This window comes from Elephas maximus, chromosome 13 (genome assembly GCF_024166365.1).
Source record: "Elephas maximus indicus isolate mEleMax1 chromosome 13, mEleMax1 primary haplotype, whole genome shotgun sequence".
Lineage (NCBI taxonomy): Eukaryota > Metazoa > Chordata > Mammalia > Proboscidea > Elephantidae > Elephas > Elephas maximus.
The window spans coordinates 38,612,137-38,636,904 of record NC_064831.1 but is presented as its reverse complement, the minus strand read 5'-3'; the positions used below and the strand labels follow the sequence as shown (position 1 = coordinate 38,636,904).

Below are 24,768 nucleotides of genomic sequence, written 5' to 3'. Positions count from 1 at the left end.
CAGGCAGGAGATGCCAACATAGTCTCAAGTGTCCACCTGATCCAAGAAGCTCACTCCTCACCAGCATGTCTCTCCAACCCCATTGTGCAACTACGTGGCCTTTTGCATCTCCTCCATTTTGCTGTTAGTATATAGAGAGCTGGGATGGTCTATGGATTATCTTTGTTTTTGTCCAAATAGATGCCTAACACAAAGTTGGTGTTCACTTATTAGTACTGTTATTGTTAGGTGCTGTCGAGTCAGTTCTGACTCGTAGTGACCTTAAGTACAACAGAACGAAACACTGCCCAGTCCTGCACCATCCTCGCAATTGTTGCTGTTTGAGCCCATTGTTACAACCACTGTGTCAATGCATCTCATAGAGAGTCTTTCTGCTTTTCCTTGACCCTCTACTTTACCTAGCATAATGTCCTTCTCCAGGGACTGGTCCCTCCTGATAACATGTCCAAAGTATGAGATGAAGTCTGGCCATCCTTGCTTCTAAGGAACGTTCTGGCTGTACTTCTTCCAAGACAGATTTGTTCATTCTTTTGGCAGTCCATGGTATATTCAGTATTCTTTGCCAACATCATAATTTAAAGGCATCAATTCTCCTTCGGTCTCCCTTATTCATTGCCCAAGTTTGCATGCATATGAGGTGAATTGAAATATCATGGCTTGGGTCAGTTGCTCCTTAGTCCTCAAAGTTACATCTTTGCTTTTTAACACTTTAAAAAGGTCTTTTGGAACAGATTTGCCTGGTGCAATACGTCCTTTGATTTTTTGACTATTGCTTTCATGAGCGTTGATTGTGGATTCAAGTAAAATGAAATCCTTAACAACTTCAGTGTTTTCTCTATTTATCATGATGTTGCTTGTTGGCTCAGTTGTAAGGATTTTTGTTTTCTTTATGTTGAAGTGTAATCCCACTGAAGGCTATAGTCTGATCATCAGTAAGTGCTTCAAGTCCTCTTCACTTTCAGCAATCAAGGTTGTGTCATCTGCATACCATAGTTTGTTAATTAGCCTTCCTCCAATCCTGATGCTGTGTTCTTCTTCACATAATTCAGCTTCTTGGATTATTTGCTCAGCATACAGATTGGATAAGTATAGTGAAAGTCTCACTTAAAGTAAGCCTTACTGAATCATATAGTCTACTATGTCAGGAATGACAAATTGAAGATGAATGGTGTCACACTCATCATCAAAAAGAACATTTCAAGATCTATCCTGAGGTATGGTACTATCAGTGATAGTATAATATCCATATGCCTACAAGGAAGATCAGTTGATAAGACTATTATTCAAATTTATGCACTGACCACTAAGGTCAAAGATGAAGAAATTAAAGATTTTTACCAACTTCTACAGCCTGAAACTGATCAGACATGCAATCAAGATGCACTGATAATTACTGGTGATTGGAATGTGAAAGTTCAAAAGAAAGAAGAAGGACCAGTAGCTGGAAAATATGATCTTGGTGATAGAAATGATGCCAAAAATCACATGACAGAATTTTGCAAGACCAATGATTTATTCATTGGCAATACTTATTTTCAACAACATAAACAGCAACTATATGCATGGACCTCGCCAGATAGAATACACAGGATTCAATTCAACTACATCTGTGGAAAGAGACGATGGAGAAGCTCCATATCATCAGTCAAAGCCAGGGGCTACTGAAACACCCATCACCGATTGTTCATATGCAAATTAAAGTTGAAGGCAAAGAAAATTGAAAAATAGTCCATGAGAGGCAAAACACAACCTTGAGTATATCTCACCTAAATTTAGAGCCCACCTCAAGAATAGATTTGATGCATTGAACACTAATGACCAAAGACCAGACGAAATGTAAGATGACATCAAGGACATCGTACATGAAGAAAGCAAAAGGTCATTAAAAAGACAGCAAAGAAAGACCAAAATGAGCATCAGAAGAGACTCTCAAACTTGCTTTTGCATGTGGACTAGCTAAAGGCACTGTAAGAAATGATGACGTAAAAGAGCTGAACAGAATATTTCGAAGGGCAGCTCAAAAAGACAAAGTAAAATATTACAATGAATGTGCAAAGACCTGAAGTTAGGAAACCAAAAGGGAAGACAACTCTTGGCATTTCTCAAGCTGAAAGAACTGAAGAAAAATTCAAGCCTTAAGTTGCAGGATTGAAGGATTCTCTGGGCAAAATATTGAATGACTCAGGAAGTATCCAAAAAAAAGATGGAAGGAATACACAGTCACTGGAGCCCTGGTAGTACAGTGGTTAAGAGCTTAGCTGCTAACCAAAAGGTCAGCAGTTCAAATCCACCAGCCTCTCCATGGAAACCCAATAAGGCAGTTCTACTCTGTCCTATAGGGTATCTACGAGTCGGAATCAATTTGGCGGCAACAGGTTGGTTTTAGTTTTGTGCCAAAAAGATTTGGTCGACGTTTAACCATTTCAGGAGTTAGCATATGATCAAGAACTGATGATACTGAAGCAAAAAGCCCAAGCCGAATTTAAAGCATTGGCGAAAAACAAGGCTCCAGAAATCGATGAAATATCAATTGAAATATTTCTACAAACAGACACAACACTGGAAATGCTCACTAGTCTACGCCAATCTGGCCAACTGACCGGAAGAGATCCATATTTATGCCTATTCCAATGAAAAGTGATCCAACAGAATTCGGAAATTATCAAACAATATCATTAATATTACACACAAGTAAAATTTTGCTGAAGATAATTCAAAAACAATTGCAGCAGTACATCAACAGGGAACTGTCAGAAATTCAAGCTGGATTCAGAAGAGGACATTGAACAAAGGGTATAATTGCTGATGTCAGGTGGGTCTTGGCTAGAAGCAGAGAATAGTAGAAAGATGTTTACCTGTGTCATGGACCATCCAAAGGCATTTGACTGTGTGGATCATAACAATTTATGGATAATATTTTGAAGAAATGGAATTCCAGAACACTTAATTGTGCTAATGGGGAACCTGTACACAGAACAAGAGGCAGTCGTTTGAACAGAATAAGAGGGTATGGCGTGTTTTAAAATCAGGAAAGATGTGCGTCAGGGTTGTTTTCTTTTACCATGTTAGTATTAACACCTATTACTATAATTGGCCAAATGCCTTTTCAGAAGTCCACTATCTTTATGACTAAATCACAGATGCAATGGAGCCGTGGAGGCTTGGGGGTTATGCTGACTTAGCAGTGACTCTCTAACTTAGTTTTTCCTAACTTTCCTGGTCATAAAAGCCTTCTGGGGTGTGTAATAAAAACACAGATTTCCAGACCTCCCCCTCTGGAAATTCTGATTCCATAGGTCTGGAAAGAAGCCTAGGGAATTCATAGCAGTGGTTTTCAAGTTTAGCTGGTATCATAATTACCTGGAGGGCTTATTAAAACACTGGTAGCTAGATCTGTGTGTGTCCGATTTTGTATATCTGGAGTGGGGTCCAAGACTTGGATTTCTAACAAGCTCTCAGGCGATGTTGGTGTTGCTTTTCTGGGTGTCGCACTTTGAGAACTACTGATCTACAGGAAGGAGCCCTGGTTGCACAGTGGTGAAAGCAGTTGACTGCTAACTGAAAGATTGGGGGTTTGAAACCACCAGCGGCTCTTTGAGAGAAAGATGTGGTAGTCTGCTTCCGTAGAGATTTACAGCCTTGGAAATCCTATGGGGTCACAATGAGTCGGAATCAACTTGACAACAGTGGGTTTGGGTTTTGATCTGCAGAGGTCCCTGGGTGGGGCAAATAGTTAATGCTCACCTGCTAATCAGAAGGTTGGAGGTTCAAGTATACCCTGACGTGCCTTGTAAGAAAGTTCTGGCAACCTACTTCTAAAAAAATCAACCATTGAAAACCCTGTGGAGCACAATTCAACTCTGACATGCTTGGGGTCACCCTGAGTGAGAACTGACTCGACAGCAAACGGTGGTGGTAGGCCTACAAGATCTGTGCTATTATCAACTGTCTCAGGTGATTTTATGAGCGTGCAAACCGAGGAAATGCAGCTTTAGTACAAGTGATAGCAGTGGGAGTGTGTTGTATGGTATTTTTTTTGTACCAAACACTGCTCTCTGGCCATGGCATCAATCCCACCTTACCAGAGATGACTTCTTCAGCCCACACTGACTCAACAGAGTATGTTGAGATGTGCTTTGCATTTGTTTACTAGAGCTGCTATTAAAAAAAAACCAAGAAACTCTGGTGGCGCAGTGGTTAATCACTCGGCTGCTAATTGAAAGGTTGGTGGTTCGAACCCACCAGACACTTCGTGGGAGAAAGATTTGGCAGTCTGCTTCTGTAAAGATTTCAGCCTTGGAAACCTCATGGGACACTTCTATAGGGTCGCTAATGATTTGGGATTGGCTCGATGGCAATGGGTTTTGGCTGTAACAAAATACTACAAAGCTGGTGGCTTTAAACAACAGAAATTTATTGTCTCACATTCCTGGAGATTGGTAGTCTGAATTCAGGCTGGTGTGGGAGCATGCTTTCTCCAAAGTATCTGGGGGAAGATCCTTTCTTCTTACCCATGTCAGCTTCTGGTAGCCCCAAGTGTTTCTTGGTGTGTAGATACACTGTCTTATGGCATTCTTCCCTTTGTGACTGTCTGTGTCTGTTCTCTTTTATAAGGACAGAGCTTATATTGCATTAGGACCCACCCTACTCTGCTGTAACCTCATGCTAATGGATACCATCTTCAAAGACCTGATTTCCAAACAAGGTCACAGTCACAGGAGCCAGGAATTAGGACTTCTCCATACCTTTTTGGGGGACACAATTCAACTCATAACACGTTTGTTCAAACATACTCTTCTTGGCAGGGAAACCAAGATGGAGACATCAGCTTCTGCCAAGGATGCCAGCACCAGCCGTGTGCAAAACCAGTTACAGTTCTTTCTGGTTCCTCCCTTTGGCTTTTGTGGCACAGGCTTGAATACTGCTGATGTGGTTGCAAACTCTGTGAGTATGTGCATTTGGCTTTAGAGAAAACTAACGTGATTAAGTCTGCATTTAGACACTGAGGGACAGTTCCCGTGGATGCTAAGGATTAGAGGTAACAGCTGTTATCCTCCCCATTAGAGGAGAAACTGAAGGGAGAAGAAAAGACTTTTGTTTAAAGGATGTGTCTTCACAACCCTGAGGGGGAAACTGTTCCCTCAAGCCTGAAGGAAAGTGTGTTCCTAGGTAAGTGGACGCTTCTCCGGGTTCAGGCAGACGAGGTGCTGGTGGGAAAGAAGGATCAGACAGGCCTAGGACGGGAGGGTGGGATTTGTGGTGCAGCCGTGGCACTTGCTCCTTTCATAGGCATCTGTATTTCATCTGCCGTTGGAGAGAGGAGACCACTCTCTACCATCAACAAGGGCTTGAGGGGCATGTTCTATGTGGTCCCTCTGAAAGAAAAAGGGACCCCCTGGGGCCTCTCAACTTACAGCTTATAGCTTATTTCTTAATGTCTCTGGGAAGCTGTAGGAATGGCCCCCAGAGGGGTAGAGGTTTCGAGTTTTTAGTGCCTCCTGGAAAACAAACCTAGAGGAGAAAGGTGTTACCTAAGCGTCTCGTAAGACAAGTTTAAGAGGTTTGAGTTAGAGATGGCATTCCTGTCTCCCCGCGTCTTGTCAATGTGAAGGGTGGTGGTCGTAGTGCGTGCATTTAGGATGGGAGTGGATGGCACTTGAATATTGGTCATATAGATTATTTTCTCTTTTCTATAGCTAGTTTTCACTACACTTTTAGGATCTTATTTTTCACTTTAAAGCCAGCTTATTAAAGAGGATGGCTGTTGTCTTGCATTGCTCCTTGCATCAGAGTATTAGCCAAGCTTTTAAAATGTCTGCACAGGATTATTAAAAAAAAAAAAAAAAAATTAAAAGAAAAAAACAAACCAAACCCAGTGCCATCAAGTTGATTCCGACTCATAGCGGCCCTGTAGGACAGAGTAGAACTGCCCCATAGGGTTTCCAGGGAGTGCCTGACAGATTCGAGCTGCTGACCCCTTGGTTAGCAGCCATAGCACTTAACCACTACGCCACCAGGGTTTCCAAAAAACAAAAAACAAACATAGGCTGATAAAAATATTTATTCAGAAAAAATTTCATCTGTCTTACTTCAGATTTCCTTCTTTATATTCATCTGTAGAGCTTTTCCAGTCAACTTCTAATTTTTTTTTGGTTGGACATTAAAAAACAAAAAGTTGCTGTTGAATTGATTCTGACTTATGGTAACCCCATGTGTTTCAGAGTAGAACTACTCCATAGGGTTTTCAAGGCTGTGACCTTTTGGAAGAAGATCACCAGGCCTTTCTTCCAAGGCACCTCTGGGGGATTTGAACGGCCAACCTTACAGTTATGAGCAGAGCGCTTTACTGTTTGCACCACTCAGGGATGTGGTAAACAAAAATGAAACTCACTGTATCAATGTTATTTTAGACAATCATTTTATTCTATTCCTGAGCCAATTTTTTTTTTTTTTCTTAACCAGTATATTTAAGAAGGTATGGAATAGATTGGCTGGAGTGTAACTTTCTCTGCTCACCTTCTCTGCTAAAAAGTAGCGAAATAACTAAAAACAGCAGGAGAAAGGATAAGGAGATATCAAAGCTCCGCAAACTTAATAATCTCCTCTAAATAATTGGCAGTTGGCGGCGGTTCAGCCGCATTTAGCTGTATAATTTGCAATCGTAGAGAGAAGACACTAATCCAAGCCACCATATGCCAAACAGCCGGACCATATTGGAACATTGGCCGTGTACTTCAGCAGTAATGTATCGGAGCTTACACTGTCTTCAATGACAGACTGCTTTTAAGGAGTGTACGTTAGAATACAAATGTATTTCTGTTCTCATTTCTTTGACTTAATAATCAAAACCCATCTTTAAAAAGAAGCAATCTGGTCTTATATTATGAGAAAATTGTAAGAAGAGAAGTTTTTCTTTTTTTTAAGTTTTTAGAAATCAAACACCTCTGATAGCCTGCTTTGCCTTTTTGACCTTGACATTGGGCACTTAGAATCTGGGGAGAGAGCACTAAAAATATCTCAGGTGCAAAGGCTGTGTGGGAGTCAGGCCAGTCACGCCCGAGAAGACTTCGAATTGTTTTCTTAGGTAAGCAGCCCCTGGATTGAAGCTGTTGTTCTCTTGATACAGGAAAGGACAGAATGATGGTCTCAGCGGCGCTCGCAGGCTGGGCTTGTACCACCCTCTGCCTGGCCTCCTGCTCAGCTGCCTTTTCCCATGGCGCAAGCTCGGCAGCCTGTGTGGACATGCAGCCCAAACACGTTCAAGTCCGGCCTCAGAATGCCGGGACCCACCACATTACCATCCACACCAGCAGCAATTCCTACTCACCAGGTGACAAGGTTCCAGGTACATGCCAGTTTACCAGTTGTCGTAGAGTGGACTCCCAATGCCTTCTGTGTGTCAGAGTAGAACTGTGTTCCATAGGGTTTTCAGTGGCTGGTTTTGGGGTAGCTTTTCTTCTGAGGCCCTACTGGGTAGACTCAAACCTCTGGTTAGCAGCTGAGCGCATTAACTATTTGCACCACCCAGGGACTCCTCCAGGTACGTACAGGAGAAGATTTGAGAGACTGCAAAGAACCCCAGAGCCCCAGGGGCAGATTCCAGATTGTGTCTGTACCAGGCAGGAGTTTCCTGGGCTAAACTTTGGCTTAATTCTAAGGAGCAATTATTTAGCCAAAAATAAGCATGAAGTATTTGACATGAAAAACACATGATAACTAATCTCTATATGGATATTAATCTTTTCAAGAGAAGAGTACACAGGTGGCATTATTACAAAAATTATTTTATCTTTCTCACAGGATATACAGTTAATCTGAACAACATTCTTATATCATATGTATAGATGAAATATACTTTTTTTCTCATTGTTTAAAATTATTTTTCAGATATAAAGACTGTTTTCCACTGTTTGAGTTTCTGCTAAAGCAGAGAACGACCTTGGGTGCAGGTATTTTATTTGGTAGATGGTCCTGGCAAGCACAAACAAGAAAGGAGGGAAAATGAGACAGGGAGGAGAGAGATGCTAATTAAAGGTGTGAAATTGAACAGGTCGCTGCTGTGGGCAACTGGAGCTCAGTTCCAATGGGCAAGCCGTGTGAAACACACCTCTGAATCCTCCGTCAGGAGTATGGAGAGACTGGGAAATGTATTGGTCAAGGACTGCTCTCCTGCCGGGGGCATTTCCACCACCCACTCCTCGCCTAACTTCAGAGTTGTACCCGCTTACCTCAGAGCAAGTTCCGGAGCTAGCTAGAGAAGGCAGAGAAGAAAGCTGCAGGTGCTTAAGGCGAAATGTTAGTGTAGAGAGAAAACCACCTGTGTAGCCACAGGTGAACGCAAATAGGCTGAGGGGATATGGGAGAGACGGTAGCAAGCTGTTTGCTCTACCTCCTTTTGAGTTTTGCTAATTCCTTTGATGGGCACTAGAGGTAGGACGGAGCCCTGGTGGTGTAGCAGTTTGAATCTACTAGGCGCTCCTTGGAAACCCTATGGGACACTTCTGCTCTGTCCTGTAGGGTCACTATGAGTCAGAAATGACTTGACGGCACTGAACGACGACAGAAGTAGGAAGGAGCCCTGGTGGTGCAGTGGCTGAGTGTTTGGCCGCTAACCAAAAGGTCAGCAGTTCGAATCCACTAGCTGCTCCTTGGAAACCCTATGAAGCTATTCTACTCTGTCCTGTCTGGTCGCTATGAGTTGGAATTGACTCAACGGCAATGGGTGGAGGTAGTAAACAAAAAATGAAATGGGCTCTATAAATGTTATTTTATCCAATCATTTTATTCTATTGATGATAAGTATGCGGGGGGGGGGTGGGAATTGTGTGGGTAGTGTATGGCGCTGACAGCAACGTACTCCTCAAACTGAAATGAAGGCTATTCTAACAGAGGGAAAATCTGTACAGAGCACACTGGGGCTCATGCGAGCCACCGCTCAGTTATAGAGGCAACTTCGTGGGGGGCTTTTCCACCCCAGGTACACCCTTGACCCCAAGTATGGGGGATTGCTATGTCTGCACCCAGTGATTCACTCTCAGCAGCGCCCCAGTGTTCTGTGGCTAGGGTAATGAAAACATTGTAAAAGCGACCCAAAATATCATGACACCCAAATCCTAATAAAAGGTGGCCTGAAAGTGTCCTGAGGGAAACATAATTGGATTGTGATTGTAATTAAGACACCGTGTGTAATAAACGGCTTGACAGAGCGTCTCAGGGATTCGGTGAGGATCAGTTATTACTTTACATTGTGATTACATTGTTTTTGTTTTGCTGAGATCCCACACTAATTGCTGAGCTTCTTGAAGGTAAGGACTTTGTTACCTTGTTCACAGACGTATAGTCAATGCCAAGCACAGTGCCGGGTGTTGAATAATAAATATTTGTTCAAATGTTTGTTAATAAACATTCAAACGCACAGAAAATAAAATAACTACAGAGACTAAGCTGTATTCCACAAGTCTGTAGAAGATATGACTCTGATTTTAGCCACTCATTTAATTTCCAAATTATTTTTAAGCAGCTTAAAATATTATTACAGTTTTAAAATATTTTAACAGTACCAAAAAATAGAAAATAAGTTTCCCTTCCCTTGTTCTGGACACTGAATTTGATTCCCCAGAGGTAATCATCATTAAGCTTCTCTCACATCTTTCCTGAAATGTTCCATGCACACAAGTGTATATGAGTCTGATATTTCAAATGAATATAACCCTAAACAGACGTAAATGAAATCACTCTGCTTCACATCTGTATTTTTCACCTAACGGTAGTGCTGAGGTCTTTATCATAGTCATAGTCTATTTTCAATGAATGCATGACAATTCTTTGTCTGGATGTCACATAATTGATTGAACTAAGTTTTTATTGATGGGTATTTACTTTTTCCAATTTTGGGCATTATAAACAATTCTAATGGACATTCTTATACTTATACCTTGGCTCACTCTATAAGTCTTCTAGTCGCAAATATGGGAAAAGCCAATAAAAAGGAACTTATCCCCCAAGACCTTTCAATTTCTCACGGGAGTCTGGAAGTGCGGCTTCTGCATTTGTGAAGCCATTCTGTGATGTCATCAAGATGTAAGGTTTTTCCAGCTTCCTGCTTGGCCATCATCAGCAAGTTGGATTGTCATTGCTTTGTTTGTCCTTGCACAGTGTCAGGACAGCTGCCATAGTTTTAGGCCTCATGCTGGTATCAAAACTGGAATAAAGGGTCAGGGCAAAAAGATGCATCCTCAGGAGTTACCAGCTCTCCCAGTTGCCCTCAGTGGCCAGAATTGAATCACCCTGAAGAAGAATGAAATTACCAAGACTGGTTTTAGTCTAATCACAATTGATCCCCTGGAAATAGGGAGACACTAAAGAAGAATGAAATTACCATCAGTGGTTGTAATCTAATCACAATTCATCCCCTGGAAATAGGGAGAGGACTGTTGTCATAAGCTGCCTTCTAGTTGGGCTCCAATTCATGGTGACCCCATGCATGACTGAATAAAATGTGCATCAGACTGTTGGGATCCACAGGGTGCTCATTGGTTGCTTTCAGAGGTAGATTGCCAAGCCTCTCTCCCTAGTAGTCTGTCTTAGTCTGGAAGCTCCACTGAAATTTGTTGAGCATCATAGCAACACGCAGACCTCCACTGACAGACAGGTGGTGGCCGCGCATGAGGTGCATTGGCCAGGAATCAAACCTGGGTCTCCAGCATGGATGGCGAGAATCCTACCACTCAACCACCACTGCCCCCTAACTTTTCTGAAAACAAGAGATGTTCACCTGCTACATGGACATAAGGTCGGGGCTCTTTTAGCAGGGAATAAGTGGAGAGAAGCTGTTGGGTAGTGGACTCCAATGTTTGCTGTGCTTATTTATGCAGGTATGTCAGCAGCAAAATTTCTCAGAAGTGAAATTGCTAGGTCAAAGGGCAACTGCATCATTAACGTGGACGATATTGTCAGATTATCCCCAAAGAGTTGCGTGGTTTATAGTTCCAGCATCAGTGAATGAGTGCCTTCATTTTTCTATAGTCCTATCATAATCATGTGTTTCGTACTTGCTAATACAATAGGTAAAGCCCTGGTGGCGTAGTGGTTAAATGCTACGGCTGCTAACCAAACGGTCAGCAGTTCGAATCCACCAGCTGCTCCTTGGAAACCCTATGGGGTAGTTCTACTCTGTCCTGTAGGGTTGCTATAGTATAATAGATGTAAAATAGTACCTTGTTTTTATTTGCTTTTTAAGTTATGATTGAGCTTACTTGCTTAATTTGTTTGTATCCTTTGATAATCTGGGGGGATTGTCTTTTTTATTTATTCACCATAAGTTTTTGTATCTGTTTTTTTTATGCCTGTTTTATATCTTAAAAACACTTTTTTTCATTTGATGGTTACAAGGGTGGGGAGGGAAAGGAAGGAGAAATCACTAGCCAGATAGTAGACAAGGATCAATTTAGGTGAAGGGAAGGACAACACGCAATACAGGGGAAGTCAGCACAACTGGACCAAAGCAAAAGCTAAGAAGTTTCCTGGACATATCCAAGCACTTTAAGAAACAGAGTCGCTGGGGCTGGGGCCTGGGTACCATAGTTCCCGGGGACTTCTAGGTCAAATGGCATAACATAGTTTATAAATAAAACGTTCTACATCCCACTTTGGAGAGCGGCATCTGGGGTCTTAAAAGCTTGCGAGTGGCTGTCTGGGATACATCAGTGGGTCCCATTCCTCTTGGAGCAAAGGAGAATGAAGAAAACCAAGGACACAATGAAAATACTAGCCCAGAGGACTAAAGGACCACATGAACCAGAGACTCCACCAGCCTGAGACTGGAAGAGCTAGATGGTGCCTGGCTACCACCAATGTCCACCCTGAAGGGAACACAACAAACAGTCCGAGACCGAGCAGGTGAAAAATGTAGAACAAAATTCAAATTCATGTAAAAAGACCAGACTTAATGGTCTGACAGAGACTGGGGAAACTCCCAAAACTATGGCCCCCAGATGCACTGTAAACCCAGAACTGAAACAATTCCTTAAGCCCACTCTTCAGACGAAGATTAGATAGGGCTATAAAACAAAAAATAATACACCTGAGGAATGTGCTTCTTAGTTCAATCAGACATACCAGACCAAATGGGCAGCTCCTGTCTGGAGGCAGAATGAGAAGACATGAAGAGACAGGAACTGGTCGAATGCACACAGGGAACTCAAGGTGGAAATGAGGAGTGTGCTGTCACATTGTGGGGATTGCAACTAATGTCACATAACAATATGTGTATAAATTTTTGTACGAGAAATTAACTTGAGCTGTAAACTTTCTTCTAAAGCACAATTAAAAAAAGACTTTTTTGAGTTCATCTATGATCAGATTTTTTTTTAACGTAGCAAACTTCATTCATCTTTTCTTTTACGGCCTCTGGGTTTTGCTTATGGAGGCATTTCTGACTCCAACATTAGAAAAAAAAGAAATAGCCATTGTTTCTAGTTCTTTGTTATTTATGTATCTTTGATGCAAGTGGAATTTATTTTTGGTGTGAAATGGCCCTTCAACTTTTTCTTTTTCCCTAATCAATTGTTTGCTTTCAGAGGGATGGTCTTAAGCTTTTCTTGTTTTGAAAACAGCCGTTTAAGATCACGGAATGGAACTAAGTCACGCACGTTCCCTCTAATGGATGGTTCCTTGTTTTCTGTTGTAGTGACTATGAGGAGCAGTCATGATTTCATGGGATTTCTACTTCAGGCTCGAAGAGTGTCTAATCAACAAATAGTTGGCACTTTTGTTTTCATTCCTCCTCATTCCAAACTGATGACTTGTTCTGAAGAGGCTGACACAGTTACCCACTCGGACAAGTCCCTGAAGAGAAACTTATCATTTGTGTGGAAGGCCCCTGCCCAGCCTGTGGGGGCCATCAGATTCCTGTAAGGAGACAGGAAAGTGCTGTTTCTTAGTAACTGCGCCTCCCTCTTTGAGAAGAGGGGCTCTCATCTCCCTTCCTTCCTGTTTCCTGCCCTCCCTCCTGGGTCGCCTTATAACAAGGACACGGTCACTGGGGCTGCCCCAACTAGTGAGCCTATCTAGAGAGGAACTAAAAAATATTTTTGGGCCCCCACACCTTTCCTTTGTCATTGTCCATGACCCTGGAGTGTGGTTATTTCCCTTTTTTCCTAGGCACAGATGAATCCTGGCCACCCTTTCCAAGAAATTCTGACTAGAGGACAAAAGAGCTAAAGGAGAAGGGGGGAAGCCAAGAAAGAGAGACAGAGGCAGACAGACAAGTGGACACTGAGAGACTACTTGTGTCAGACCAGGGAAAGCCGCTGAACGCTCTGTGCCTCGCCTTCTTGTCAACCAAATGGGCGTAATACCGAGACAGGGCTGTGGAAGGATAGAAGAGCCCGTCTATGCGAAGTGCTCAGAACAGTTCCTGGCGACTGGGAGCGCTTTATAAGCATCATCATTTCTCAAAATGAGGCCCTTGTTTAGTCATTCTTCTGATAATTGGATTTACCAAGAAAGAGGATTTTTTCACTTTTAGGAAAGGGTGTGTCTTCCTCAGTTTCTCCTCTCCAAAAGGAACGGTTGCTGAGGAGCCGGCTCTACCTCATGGCGGCCCCATGTGTGTCAGAGCAGGACTCTGTCCCACAAGGTTTCAATGCCTGATTTTTGGGAAATATATCACCAGGGCTTCCTTCAGAGGCACCTCTGGGTGGACTCAAACCTTCAACCTTTTGGTTAGTAGCCAAGTGCTTTAACTCTTCGCACCACCCAGGGACTTCTCCTCTCCACACCCTCATAAATGTATCAGGGAGGTTTTGCCTGAAGGTAGAGGCCACCTGACCCCATGCTTCCCCTCCAGGCTTTCCTCTCTGCACTGGGAGCAATGGGAGCTGTGACATATGTCCTCTCCCCAAGGCGTCCCCAGTCCATGCCATCCTGGTGATTTACCACAGCACGAATGGCAGCTAGAAGGAAGCATGGTGCCCTGACAATGTTTTGGCACTTTGGCAAGGCCAGTGCCCACTTAAGCCCAGCTTCTGCACAGGGCTTTGGTTCTTATCATCTGCAAAGAATGCAGGTTGTTTGTAGGCCTTCCAAACCAAAAACCAAACCTGTTGCCATCGAGTCAAGTCAATTCCAATGGATAGATGCCTTATAGGACAGAGTAGAACTTTCCCACTGGGTTTCCAAGGAGCACCTGGTGGATTTGAACTGCCAACCTTTTGGTTAGCAGCCATAGTGCTTAACTACTATGCCACCAGGGTTTCCTTACATCTGTATTAAAGCAAAAACAAAAACCATTGCCATCGAGTTGATAATTCCAACTCAGCGACCCTATAGGACAGAGTAGAACTACCCTATACAGTTTCCACGGAGTGGCTGGTGGATTCGAACTGCTGACCTTTTGGTTAGCAGCTGAACTCTTTAATCACTGAGCCACCAGGGCCTAGCCACTTTTATTTCTCAAAGCACCTCCATTCTTGTTTTCTGACTTACATCAGAGCTGCTATGTGCCATCTATGTAGTGTAGAAGTGACGACCTGCATTTGACAGTCAGAAGCCTCACCCAAAGACACCCTCTGTCCTCTCACCTCTCAGAATCCTTTCCCATGATAACGTGGACTGAGTCTGGACACCATATGTTGAGGCCTGAAACATGACCCCTAACTTGACAAAGTTAATGACATTTTTATGACCATCTGAAGAGTTAAAATGCAAAAAATGATACTTGCTGATAATCCCTGCCTCAGCAAAATTTTTGGGAGGATAAATGAAACAATGTTTGTGAAAATGAAGAAAGGCATTATGTATTCAAAATATTATCTAAAAACATTAGTGATTTAAAACATCTCTAATTAAAAAAACTATAATAATATAAATGGATTATGGAAATGTTTAATTATGTAATTCCATGAACAATATACCAATAATGGCCAATAATATAACTGAAGACGAAGGCTTTTACTTGAATCTAAACACTTATAGTTCAAGAAGATACCTTTTAGTCAAAATGAGATATTTAAGGATTATATTTATTCTGGGGGGGCAATTGATTATAAATATCCTCTGCTCTTGTAACTATTTTGTTGCCACTGGGTTTTCAATTTTAAAAAGACTGAAGTCCCTCTAAGGGGTAGTAAAATAATCTCTCCGGAGTTCTTTGTTCTCTTTGACTTTATTGTTCTTCTTTATCTTGCCTTCTCTCTTTTCCATTAGGACAGCCTGAGCTATTATTTAAAGGACACTAAATCCTCGAATCCCTCTGCTCTTTGTTTTTCCACAGTTTATCAGTCGTCCAGTCGTACTTCGTTTACTGGGCACGGATTGAATCACCGGTTGTGTCCCAACAGACGCACAGCAGAGCCCACTCTGCCGGCCACATGGAGGCCCGCTCACTAATGCCAGTGCCTTGGCAGAGGCCAGGTGGTATCGAAGGAGCAGCCCCAGGTACGGCTTTCTACTCTATTTGCTAGCCGGGCTGTCATTATTTTTATAGTTTTCTCTTTTCGCTTAAAAGTTACTACTGTCTGTCCCTGCAAAATAAGCAATAAACGCCTGCCAGGGCCACCGCAGCAGTTCTTGGGGTGGTGACAACGCCATCGCCACCGTGAGGGAGGCAGAGCTCGCAGTTACTTTGTTTGTTGCCGCAAACACACTGTCTGGCCCGCCCTAAGGAGTTAAGTTGGGCCCTGGGGCGGAGGGGTAGCACGGGGTTGCCAAACCAAAAAAAAAAAAAAAAAAAAAAAAAGCACACACCTCCCCCCCCCCGCCCCCCATTTACCAGGAATCACAATATTTTAGCCGTTTTCTCAGTTCTCTGAAGCTACTCGGAGTGCAGGAAAGAAATGAACCTTTTTTCTTTTTTTAATAAATCTCACCCAGTTTATTGGTACTTTCAAGGCTTCCAACCGGTTCCTCACCCCCCCCCCCATTTCCAACCCATGCTGAGACTTCACATTTTCACCCCAGATATACTGAATCAGAATCTACATTTTAACAAGATCCCCAGGTGATTCTTATGTATAATAAAATTTGAGAACCACTGCTCTACTAGAGGTTCTTTGAACTGGTCCCTAGCCAGTACATTAGTATCGCCTGGGAACTTGTTAGAAATGCGAGTTCTCAGCAGAGATCCCAACTGGTTCAAAGGCTTGGTGACTTTCCACGTAGGTAGATGGTGTTTGCAGCCTGGATTGTAGAATGCAATCAGGATTGAGAGGCTGTTTCTATGGGAATGGACTTCTTCTTGGCTCACTGCATGACTCTAGACTCCCTTGGCCCCTGAACTTCTAAAAACAAACTAACCAGCTAGAGAATGTTTGACCTGCCTCCAAATTCCTGGTGGTAGGGAGCTCATTTTCATTATTTGTTTCTAATTAAGTGCTCTGGACAGATATATTCATGAGGCATCCAGTCATTTAAACAGAAGGTCCAAATCCTTAATCTCTTCCAGCCCGTTTCCCTTTATTCTTTATTTTTCCTTCATTCTTTGCTAACGTATTAAGGCCGGAAAACCAATTTGTTTTTTTTTGTTTATTTTTTAAATTTACTTTTGTTTATTTATTTGTCTTATTGTGGCAAAAATATACATACCAAAACATCCACCAATTCAACAATTTCTACATGTCAAATTCCGTGACATCAGTTACATTCTTCATATTCCGCAGCCATTTTCATAATTCTTTTCAAGTTATTTCGCCACCATTACCATAAACTCACTGCCCTCTAAGCAAAAACTCCCCTTTTCTCCCTCCCTCCCACCTCTGGTAACCACTAACAGTCTTTGCTTTTTTAAAAAATCTATTTACTTATGTAAGTGAGATCATACAGTATTTGTCCTTTTGCCACTGACTTATTTGACTCAACATAGTGTTTTCAAGGTTCATCCGCGTTGTGGCGTGCATCAGGACTTCATTTCTCCTTATGGCTGAACAGTATCCCATTGTTTATATATACCACATTCTGCTTCTCCATTCATCTTTGATGGACATTTCTGTTGTTGGCAAGGATCCAATTGGAATCTCTGCCTCTGCTCAGTCTAGCCGACCGGGGCACAGGGATAAGCCCACCACCCTCCATACTCTACCTTTGTCCAGAACTTTTCGTCCCCTCCCCATTTCCCAGTCACCCACCTCCAATCATTCCACTAACACGAAGGAAAGCTTTCAGAGGTCTGCGAATGTGGCCTGAAGAAGACCCGGCAAACCCAACATTTGTTTAGGAAGTCTGATGTTCTAATTTATAAATCATGCAAGTGTTGGATTCTAATCTCAAGCATAACCATGTTTGTTTTCATATGAATATGAGTAAAAGTGAGGTTTCAGGAAGGTACTTCCTATTTAGCTGCGGCCTCTCTGATGATGCCTGACTCCTCTGGGAACCTTGTCCCCCAGGGGGCCGCAGACTCTAGTCTGAGCAGCTACAGTGTCAACTCTTACTATGCCACGGACTGTCACAGTTCTTCCCTTCTGCCCCAGCCTGCCTTTCCTGCCCATCCCTCTACACTAGCCCTGGTTTTCCCCAAGGGAAAAAGGACTCTGTGTGTGTGTGTGTCTGTGTGTGTGTGTATGTGTGTGTTGGAAGAGGGTGTCATGTAACGAAGTGAAATAAATCAATAGATTTTCTAATTCTAAGAAGACTTTAACAAGTAAATGTAAATGATGAATTTTCAAAGCTGGGAAAATAATATATTGTATCCCCCAAACTCACCTCCCAACAGACCCTCTGGGACACCCTGGAATCCTACCCCACCCTGTTAGGTATGATCTGCTTTTACATCTCCAGGCTTAACCCGGTGGTATTCCCTCTCACTGCACTGTCCTCATGATGATCTCTTTATCTTTCAAGACTGTCCAAATATGTCCTTTGTGAAACTTTTTCCTACACTTCTTGGTACCTGAAAAATCCGTTGCCCTTGAGTAGATTCCAACTCATAGCGACCCTATAGGACAGAGTAGAACTGTCCCACAGGGCTTCCAAGGAGCGCCTGGTAGATTTGAACTACAGACCTTTTGGTTAGCAGCCGTAGCTCTTAACCATTACACCACCAGGTTTTCCCACTTCTTGGTGGGCAAATGTAACTGCTTCCTCATCTCTGCCATTAGAGCACTTACCACATGGCAATTTATGTGGTAGGACGAGTCCGTGTCTTTCCTCCTGGATTTGGAGTTCAGGGGCAACAATGATAAGCCTGCATCCCTCCTATAACCCAGCGCCTCACAGTGCCCAGTGCGCGGGGCCACAGCAGTGTCTGAATGCGCTGAGAGTTCAGACAGGAGTTTAAACCTCTCAGAATGTTTGCCGCGTTCTGTGTGTCTGTATTATGAGGCTTTGTTCTCCACTTCGATCTGTTTAAGTGATGAAGTCATTGGAAAAAATAGGTGCTCCCCATCCCCCAGAAGAAGGTTTAATCCAACCCAGTTGGAGCCCTGGCCAGAGAACTTCTGCCAGTGCTGTTTTTGTCAACTTCATCGTCGTCATCCTAATGATGACCGTGATAAACCCTCAGTGAATGTTGCATACGTGCCAGGCACTGCGCTTCGTGCTTCTCCATCAATGATTTCATTTTACCCTCTCAACACCTCTATGCCGTGGGTATTGTCTTAATCAGCGTTCTCTAGAGGAACAGAACCAGTGAGATATATAATTATATCAAATATACATTTGATGTAAATATACATATTTGATATAATTATATATAATATATAACATGTATTTTATTATATATATATAGATGGAACCCTGGTGGCGCAGTGGTTAAGAGCTCAGCTGGTAACCAAAAAGTCAACAGTTCAAATCCACCAGCTGCTCCTTGGAAATCCTATGGGGTAGTTCTCTGTCATGTAGGGTGGGTGTGAGTCAGAACTGACCCAAAGGCAACAAGTTTGGTTTTTTTAGTTTTATACATGTAGATACACACACACACACACACACACACACACACACACACGTATATATACATAGAGAGAGAGGGAGAGAGAAAACAAGAGAGAGATTTACTTCAAGGGACTGGCTCACCCAATTGTGGGAACTGGCATGTCCAAAATTTGTAGGTCAGGCAGCAGGCAGGAGACTCCTGCAGGCTTGCATCTCAAAATTCGTACATCAGGTGATAGAGTGTAAAGTCAGAGGGTGAGTTCTGCCAAAGTATCTATTTATAGTCTGGGGACAGAACACATTCAAAGGAAACTCCCTTTTCAACTGATTGATTACATTACATTATTGAAGATGAGTACATTACATTATATTACATTACATTACAGAACAACAATTAGACTTGTGTTTGGCCAAACCACAGGGAACCATAGTCTAACCAAGTCGACACATACCATCACAGGTACCATTATCATCCCATGAAGAAACTGAGATTCTGGGAGGCCTTCACCAAGGCCAGGAATTAGCAGAATGAAAATTCAGACCTAGACGATAACCTGGCCCCAGATCTTGTTCTTGCTTGTTTGCTGCCCTATTTGAGGCCCTTTCTAACACTCTGGGGAGTCATGTTAGTCGGTTATAGATGAAAAATCAGATGGTGGAGGGTGGTGAACAGTAGCCATTTTGTCTCTGCCCGTAACAAGGGCTCAAGTCATTATCATTGCCACAGATACCTTTATTGTTGATAATAAAACAAGAAAGATTTAAGGGTTCTATCTTTGATTTGTAGGAGTCCACTTTTTTCCTACCTAGAAACAGTTTTTTGCAGAGTTGAGAGAAAATACAGTGCTTGTGACGGTTTCTATATTCCCTGGAGGGTGGTTATTAAAAATGTGCAAGGTGAGAAGGGCTGGGGACTCATGCCTTAAAAAGAGTAGGAAAATGGTGCTTCACTGCTTGGTCAGGGGCTTACATTACTGGACAGATCATCTTTATGTTGACAGTTTTAAGTGGCTCACATTTAATGGTCTGCCTCCAGGCACATTAAAGTCTCTAGCATTTACCCTGTTATTGTTCTAGTCAATACAAGGAGCATGCTCTTTCTCTCCCTGTTATGTCTTTGGGCCTCTGCTTAGCTCCCAGCACCACCATCAGTCTTCTGAAGCAGCACACAGATGTCACTGCTGTTGGTCTAACTGGAAATGTAGAAGAGGACCACTCGGATCCTGTTCCTGCCAATATTGGGGTAACAGAGTTCCCCAGGGGTACAGAGGCTCCGCCCCAGCCATCTTCACACACAGCTACTGCAGTCAGCAATGGCCAGCAACCCAGCAGGGACAGCAATCCAACCCTAGAACCATCCCGGGACATCCGAGCACTAGAGAGGCTGGTGGCCCTCAGGAGGTTCTCCTCACAGGGCTTTGAGTCCAGCCTTAGCACCCACCACAGGTAATGGGGAAGTGGGTGGGCCATTCAGTAGAGGGGAGGGGACCAGGCCAAACACTGAGGCCCTAAGCAAATGTAAACTTCCTGGAGTCTGACAGAAAAACATCTCCGCTACATGCTTTCTTAAGTTCTCAAGAAATCTTGACTATGGAAGGAGTATTGACCATAAAGGTCTCGATTTAGTAATCACACAGAGAAACTGGGCTCTCTTGGACAAGGCAAGGCCTCTGAGATGCTGTTATAAATAATAGCATTTGATGAGTGCTTTGCAGCCATCCGCACTCACTCCCCACCTCCACCACCACCTCTGCCCCAAATCCAAGCTCAGGAGTCTTTCTAAGAAAATCTGATTTGACAAGATACTCACAGTGGAAGACAGCAGTGGTGGTTCAGTGGTAGAATCCTCTCCTCTGCAGGAGACCCGGGTTCCGTGGCCAATGCTCCTCATGCAAGGAGCTCTGGTGGCACAATGTTAAGCTCTCAGCTGCTAACCAAAAGGTCAGAGATTTGAACCCAATAGCAGCATCGTGGGAGAAAAGACCTGGTCATCTGCTCCTGTAAAGATTTACAGCCTAGGAAACGCTATGGGGCAGTTCTACTCTGTCCTATAGGGCTGTTATGAGTTAGAATTGACTCCATGGCACACAACAACGACAACGACAAGGGCAGCCACCATGCACAGCCACCACCTGTCTGTCATTGGAGGCTCGTGTGTTGCTATGATGCTGGACAGGTTTCAGTAGAGCATCCAGACTAAGATGGCCTAGAAAGAAAGGCCTGGCGATCTCTTTCCAAAAGTCAGCTAATGAAAACTCTATGGCTCACAACAATCCAATCCCACCGTGCATGGAGTTGCCATGAGTGGGGGGCAACTCAACGGCAGCTAACAACAACAACAACAACAACAACAACAACAACAACACAAATTCATAGAAGATGTTGCTGCCAACACACGTAGTGACCCCTTCTCAGCCCTTCCGTTCTCTCCTGTAGGACTCAAGATCATCCAAGCTTTGGTTCATCAGAAACTTGCTTGCCCTCTGGTTGGGATGACCAGGTAATAAATAGCCCGTGTGGTGCAGGGGGAAGGTGGATCAGGTTGGTATTTTGACCCAGAATGGGAAGTTCCAGGCTGGAAAATCAGATCTATTAGATTAGTAGTTAAAGACAAGGGTATGATGAACACAGAGTGTCTTTCTACCAATCAATACTGCCTCTCCATTACACACGGTGTCTCTGAAGTTATCGGCAGTTGTAGAAATTGATGGTTTTAGTGATTTGTTTTCCCACTTAGCTTCAGTTAATAATTCCCCTCTTCTATCCCTTCCCCTCCTTCATAACATCAGTCTCAAAAATCTGTGCATGGTCCTAGAGGTTAGATCAATGGCAATATAAAATATACATGTCCACTGATTTACTATTCCTTTGAAGGCTTTGAAGGAACACCAAATAAAACATGGTACAATGTTCTTACTCAAATTTATTGGAACCTCCAGTAAGATTAAATGGTCTCCCTTGCATAGATCCTAGCATAAAAAGACACTAAAAGCTTTCAGCCATCTGAGAGGACATACCACCCATATTTGTTTGGAAGCCTCGTAAAGGACCCTAAGTTTATTCATGTAACTGGCCTCCACACTCTCTGTGGGGTTTCCATTAGCCACCCCATCACTGTCAATAACAAGTGCATACTTATCTACTTGGGCTAGGCGAAGCACTGGGTGTTTCAGCTGCTGCCTGGGATTCTTTAAGGAACACAGAATGGTTACAAAGTTCAGTGGCAGCTTGGAGGAAGACCAGCCACTTTAACGTCTTTCTTTTTTTTTTCCTCTGCTTTTCTAGGACAAGACAGAGGTCTCTAATAGGACTGTGATGAGGCCTTCTCTGTATCCTGTCCATCATTCCTACCCTTGCCACCTCTGGTCCTCTGGAGTGTTCACTGGGAATGGAGATGGGACAGCCTACCCAGCCCCTGTCCTCCATACCTCAGCCACTTCCAGGCACCCTGCTGCTGGCCAGTCAGAGGCATCAAAACCCTCAGCCAGCTTCTTGCCTCAGTCGAAGCACAAGGACCCTGGAGTCAGGAAGCAGAATGAACAGGGTGGTGTGGGATACCCTAGGAAGACCAACCCAAGTTCTGAGGTTGGGCAAGAGGGAGTGAATGCCTCTCTGGACCTCCAGTTCAGGACGCCCCAGCTGGGACTCCTGCTTTGCCTTTCGGTCACCCTGGGCATGGTGCTGGCTGCTGGCCTGCACTATCTGCACACCCAGTATTGCCACAAGCGGACGGAAGTGTCCCTCAGTGAGCCGGCCCGTGATGCCGTTGCCAGAAGTGATGGTGGTGAGACGGTGTGTGTCAGGAGGACAGGAGACAACACTTTTGTTTTGGTTCCAGCAGAATACAACTGGATCACTCCCTCTGTGGGTAGCAAGACCACAGTCCTCTAAGAAGGCCATTATAGCAGGGCTCTGGGTGGCCTCCCTAGATCCTGTGGATTGTGTTGGCAAGAACAGAGCTGATGAGTGTCCCTGATGAGGACGGGGACTCTCAGAGCCTCACCTCTGTGAGCAGCAGTGGAGGAAGCAGCGAAAGGACGGTTAGATCAACAGAGAGAGTTCTTCCCGAGCTTTGTTGTCTTAACATCTGTAATTTAGCTCCTTTTTTCTTTTCTCAATTAGATGTTCTGTTTGAAGAGTTAAACTCAACACAATGAATATTGTATAAGCTGCTCATTAACTAGGCTCCTGTGGCCGCTGAGCTTCCTCTGTCGCCTTAAGGAGCCCGCAGAAATAGAAATTCTGTCCCTCCTCAGCGTGGCAGCCTCGTCTCTTCTAACTCTTTGAAAAAAAGTAATGTTGGGTTGTGTCTCTTACAAGAAAAAGAACTGCACCCCTCACCTTGCCCCTCCAAACCGGCCAAAACGAAGTTTTCCTTTCAAACCTGGAGTTCAGAATGAGCTAGAGTTCTGATCAGATGAACAGGTGAACGCAAGGGTATTCAGTGTTCTTCGAAATGCAGGAGCCTGGCAAATCTGCCATGGACATTGATCGGCAGCAAGGAGAGCTTTAGAGAGCTTGATGAACACAGGGTTGGACCGCATATACAAGCAGTGCAAGGCCATAAACACCAGGGTGCAGCTAGCAAGCCTCTTCCTCGGGTGTAAATGGCTCTGAGACCTCTCCATCCACTTAAGCTTGACGGAGAGGTTGTGTATCCCAGTGGTGGGCTGACATACTCCCTTTTGCAAAAAAATGATGATAGCAGCACAGTTTGAAGGACGACTTCTCCTTGTCTTTTCAGGAAGTGTCAGAAAGGGAGCATCATGGACAAAGACCACCAGACAGCTTTTATATCTCTATGATAGTCACTTTGATTTAGCAACAGTTCTATAAAAAAAAATTTATTTTTATTTTTTTATTTTTTTAGATAAGATAAAAACCAGTTGCCATCAAGTTGATTCTGATGCGTGGCGACTCCATGTGTATCAGAGTAGAACTGTGCTCCATAGGGTTTTCAATAACTGATTTTTCAGACATAGATGGCCAAGCCTTTCTTCCAAAGCATCTCTGAGTGGACTTGAACCTTCAATCTTTTGGTTAGCAGCTGAACGTGTTAGCCATTTTACCACCTAGGGATTCCATAGATAGTGTGGTCAATACAATAGGTTTGGATATAACTCCAGAATGTGTTCACCTGGTATATCAAACCCAATTCTATTGCCATCAAGTCAACTGACTCCCAGTGACCCTATAAGACAGAGTCGACCTACTCCATAGGGTTTCCAAGGCTGTAATCTTTATGCAAGCGGACTGTCATACCTTTCTCCCATGAGCAGCTGGTGGGTTCAAACTGCTGACTTTGGGTTAACAGCTGAGTGCTTAACCACTGTGCCACCAGGGCTCCTTCACCTGGTATAACACATTGGAAAGAGTTATCTGCTTTTTCAAAGGTGAACCTATTTCAGAGTTATGATTCATTCTAATATGGAAACAAAAACTACTAAAGAGTCAGAAAGGACATTCATTAACTGAGCACCAAACCTGTATGGGTATTGTGCTAAGAGCTTCACATATATTTTCACATTTAGCCCTCACAATGGAGAAAGGATGAGTGAGGAATATGAAGCTCAGGGAAGTTCAGTAACTTGCCCAAGGAGTGAGAGGTATTCAGTGACACTTCAACAACAAAATACTTTTTTTTTTTAATTGAGTATGTAGGCAAGAGGCAGCTCCTGCTGTTTTCTCTATCACCCTTTAGCTCCTTGGGCATCACCATCAAGGTTCTCTCCTCCTGGATTCTGGGTTAGGCAGACCTGTCCCCTGGTTTACATCAAGCGCCTCATCAGGCACCTTGTGGGTTCACAAGTTCAAGTGTTCCAAGAAGGCTATGGGAAGAAACAGATGCAGAGTACTCCAGTGGAAGCCACATGTATCCCTCCTCCATACTCAGCCCTCCGA

General features: G+C 43.5%; 2 protein-coding genes across 4 annotated transcripts in view; one reads left to right on the top strand and one right to left on the bottom strand.

Annotated features, from left to right (window-relative positions):
• The window catches only part of SLC10A7 (solute carrier family 10 member 7), a 355,475-nt gene that overhangs the window by 6,521 nt on the left and 324,186 nt on the right, over positions 1-24,768 (bottom strand). The window contains exon 12 of one of the 2 annotated variants that reach the window (XM_049905445.1): positions 10,166-10,287. The exons of the other annotated variant lie outside the window; for it this stretch is intronic. Coding sequence (XP_049761402.1) covers positions 10,243-10,287 — 45 coding nt within the window. The 3' untranslated portion in view covers positions 10,166-10,242. Of the gene's footprint in view, positions 1-10,165; positions 10,288-24,768 lie in introns of those variants that run through there. 2 annotated transcript variants of the gene reach the window in all.
• Positions 1,023-23,397, top strand: REELD1 (reeler domain containing 1). 2 transcript variants are annotated; one of them, XM_049905434.1, is made up of 7 exons: positions 1,023-4,944; positions 7,127-7,345; positions 12,689-12,911; positions 15,275-15,438; positions 20,001-20,313; positions 21,304-21,367; positions 22,153-23,397. In XM_049905434.1, the coding sequence occupies exons 2-7, from the start codon at positions 7,138-7,140 to the stop codon at positions 22,756-22,758; spliced, it is 1,578 nt and encodes a 525-aa protein (XP_049761391.1). In that variant the 5' UTR covers positions 1,023-4,944; positions 7,127-7,137; the 3' UTR covers positions 22,759-23,397. The 2 variants fall into 2 exon arrangements, with proteins under 2 accessions (XP_049761391.1, XP_049761390.1); XM_049905433.1 differs by having other exon boundaries at positions 5,065-7,345.

Bases quoted from the DNA above. Each gene is read 5' to 3' on its own strand.
- REELD1 (XM_049905434.1), top strand. From the start codon at position 7,138: ATGATGGTCTCAGCGGCGCTCGCAGGCTGGGCTTGTACCACCCTCTGC. The intron at 15,439-20,000 runs GTACGGCTTTCT...GCCTCTGCTTAG, and splicing joins TATCGAAGGAGCAGCCCCAG to CTCCCAGCACCACCATCAGT. The intron at 20,314-21,303 runs GTAATGGGGAAG...TCTCTCCTGTAG, and splicing joins AGCCTTAGCACCCACCACAG to GACTCAAGATCATCCAAGCT.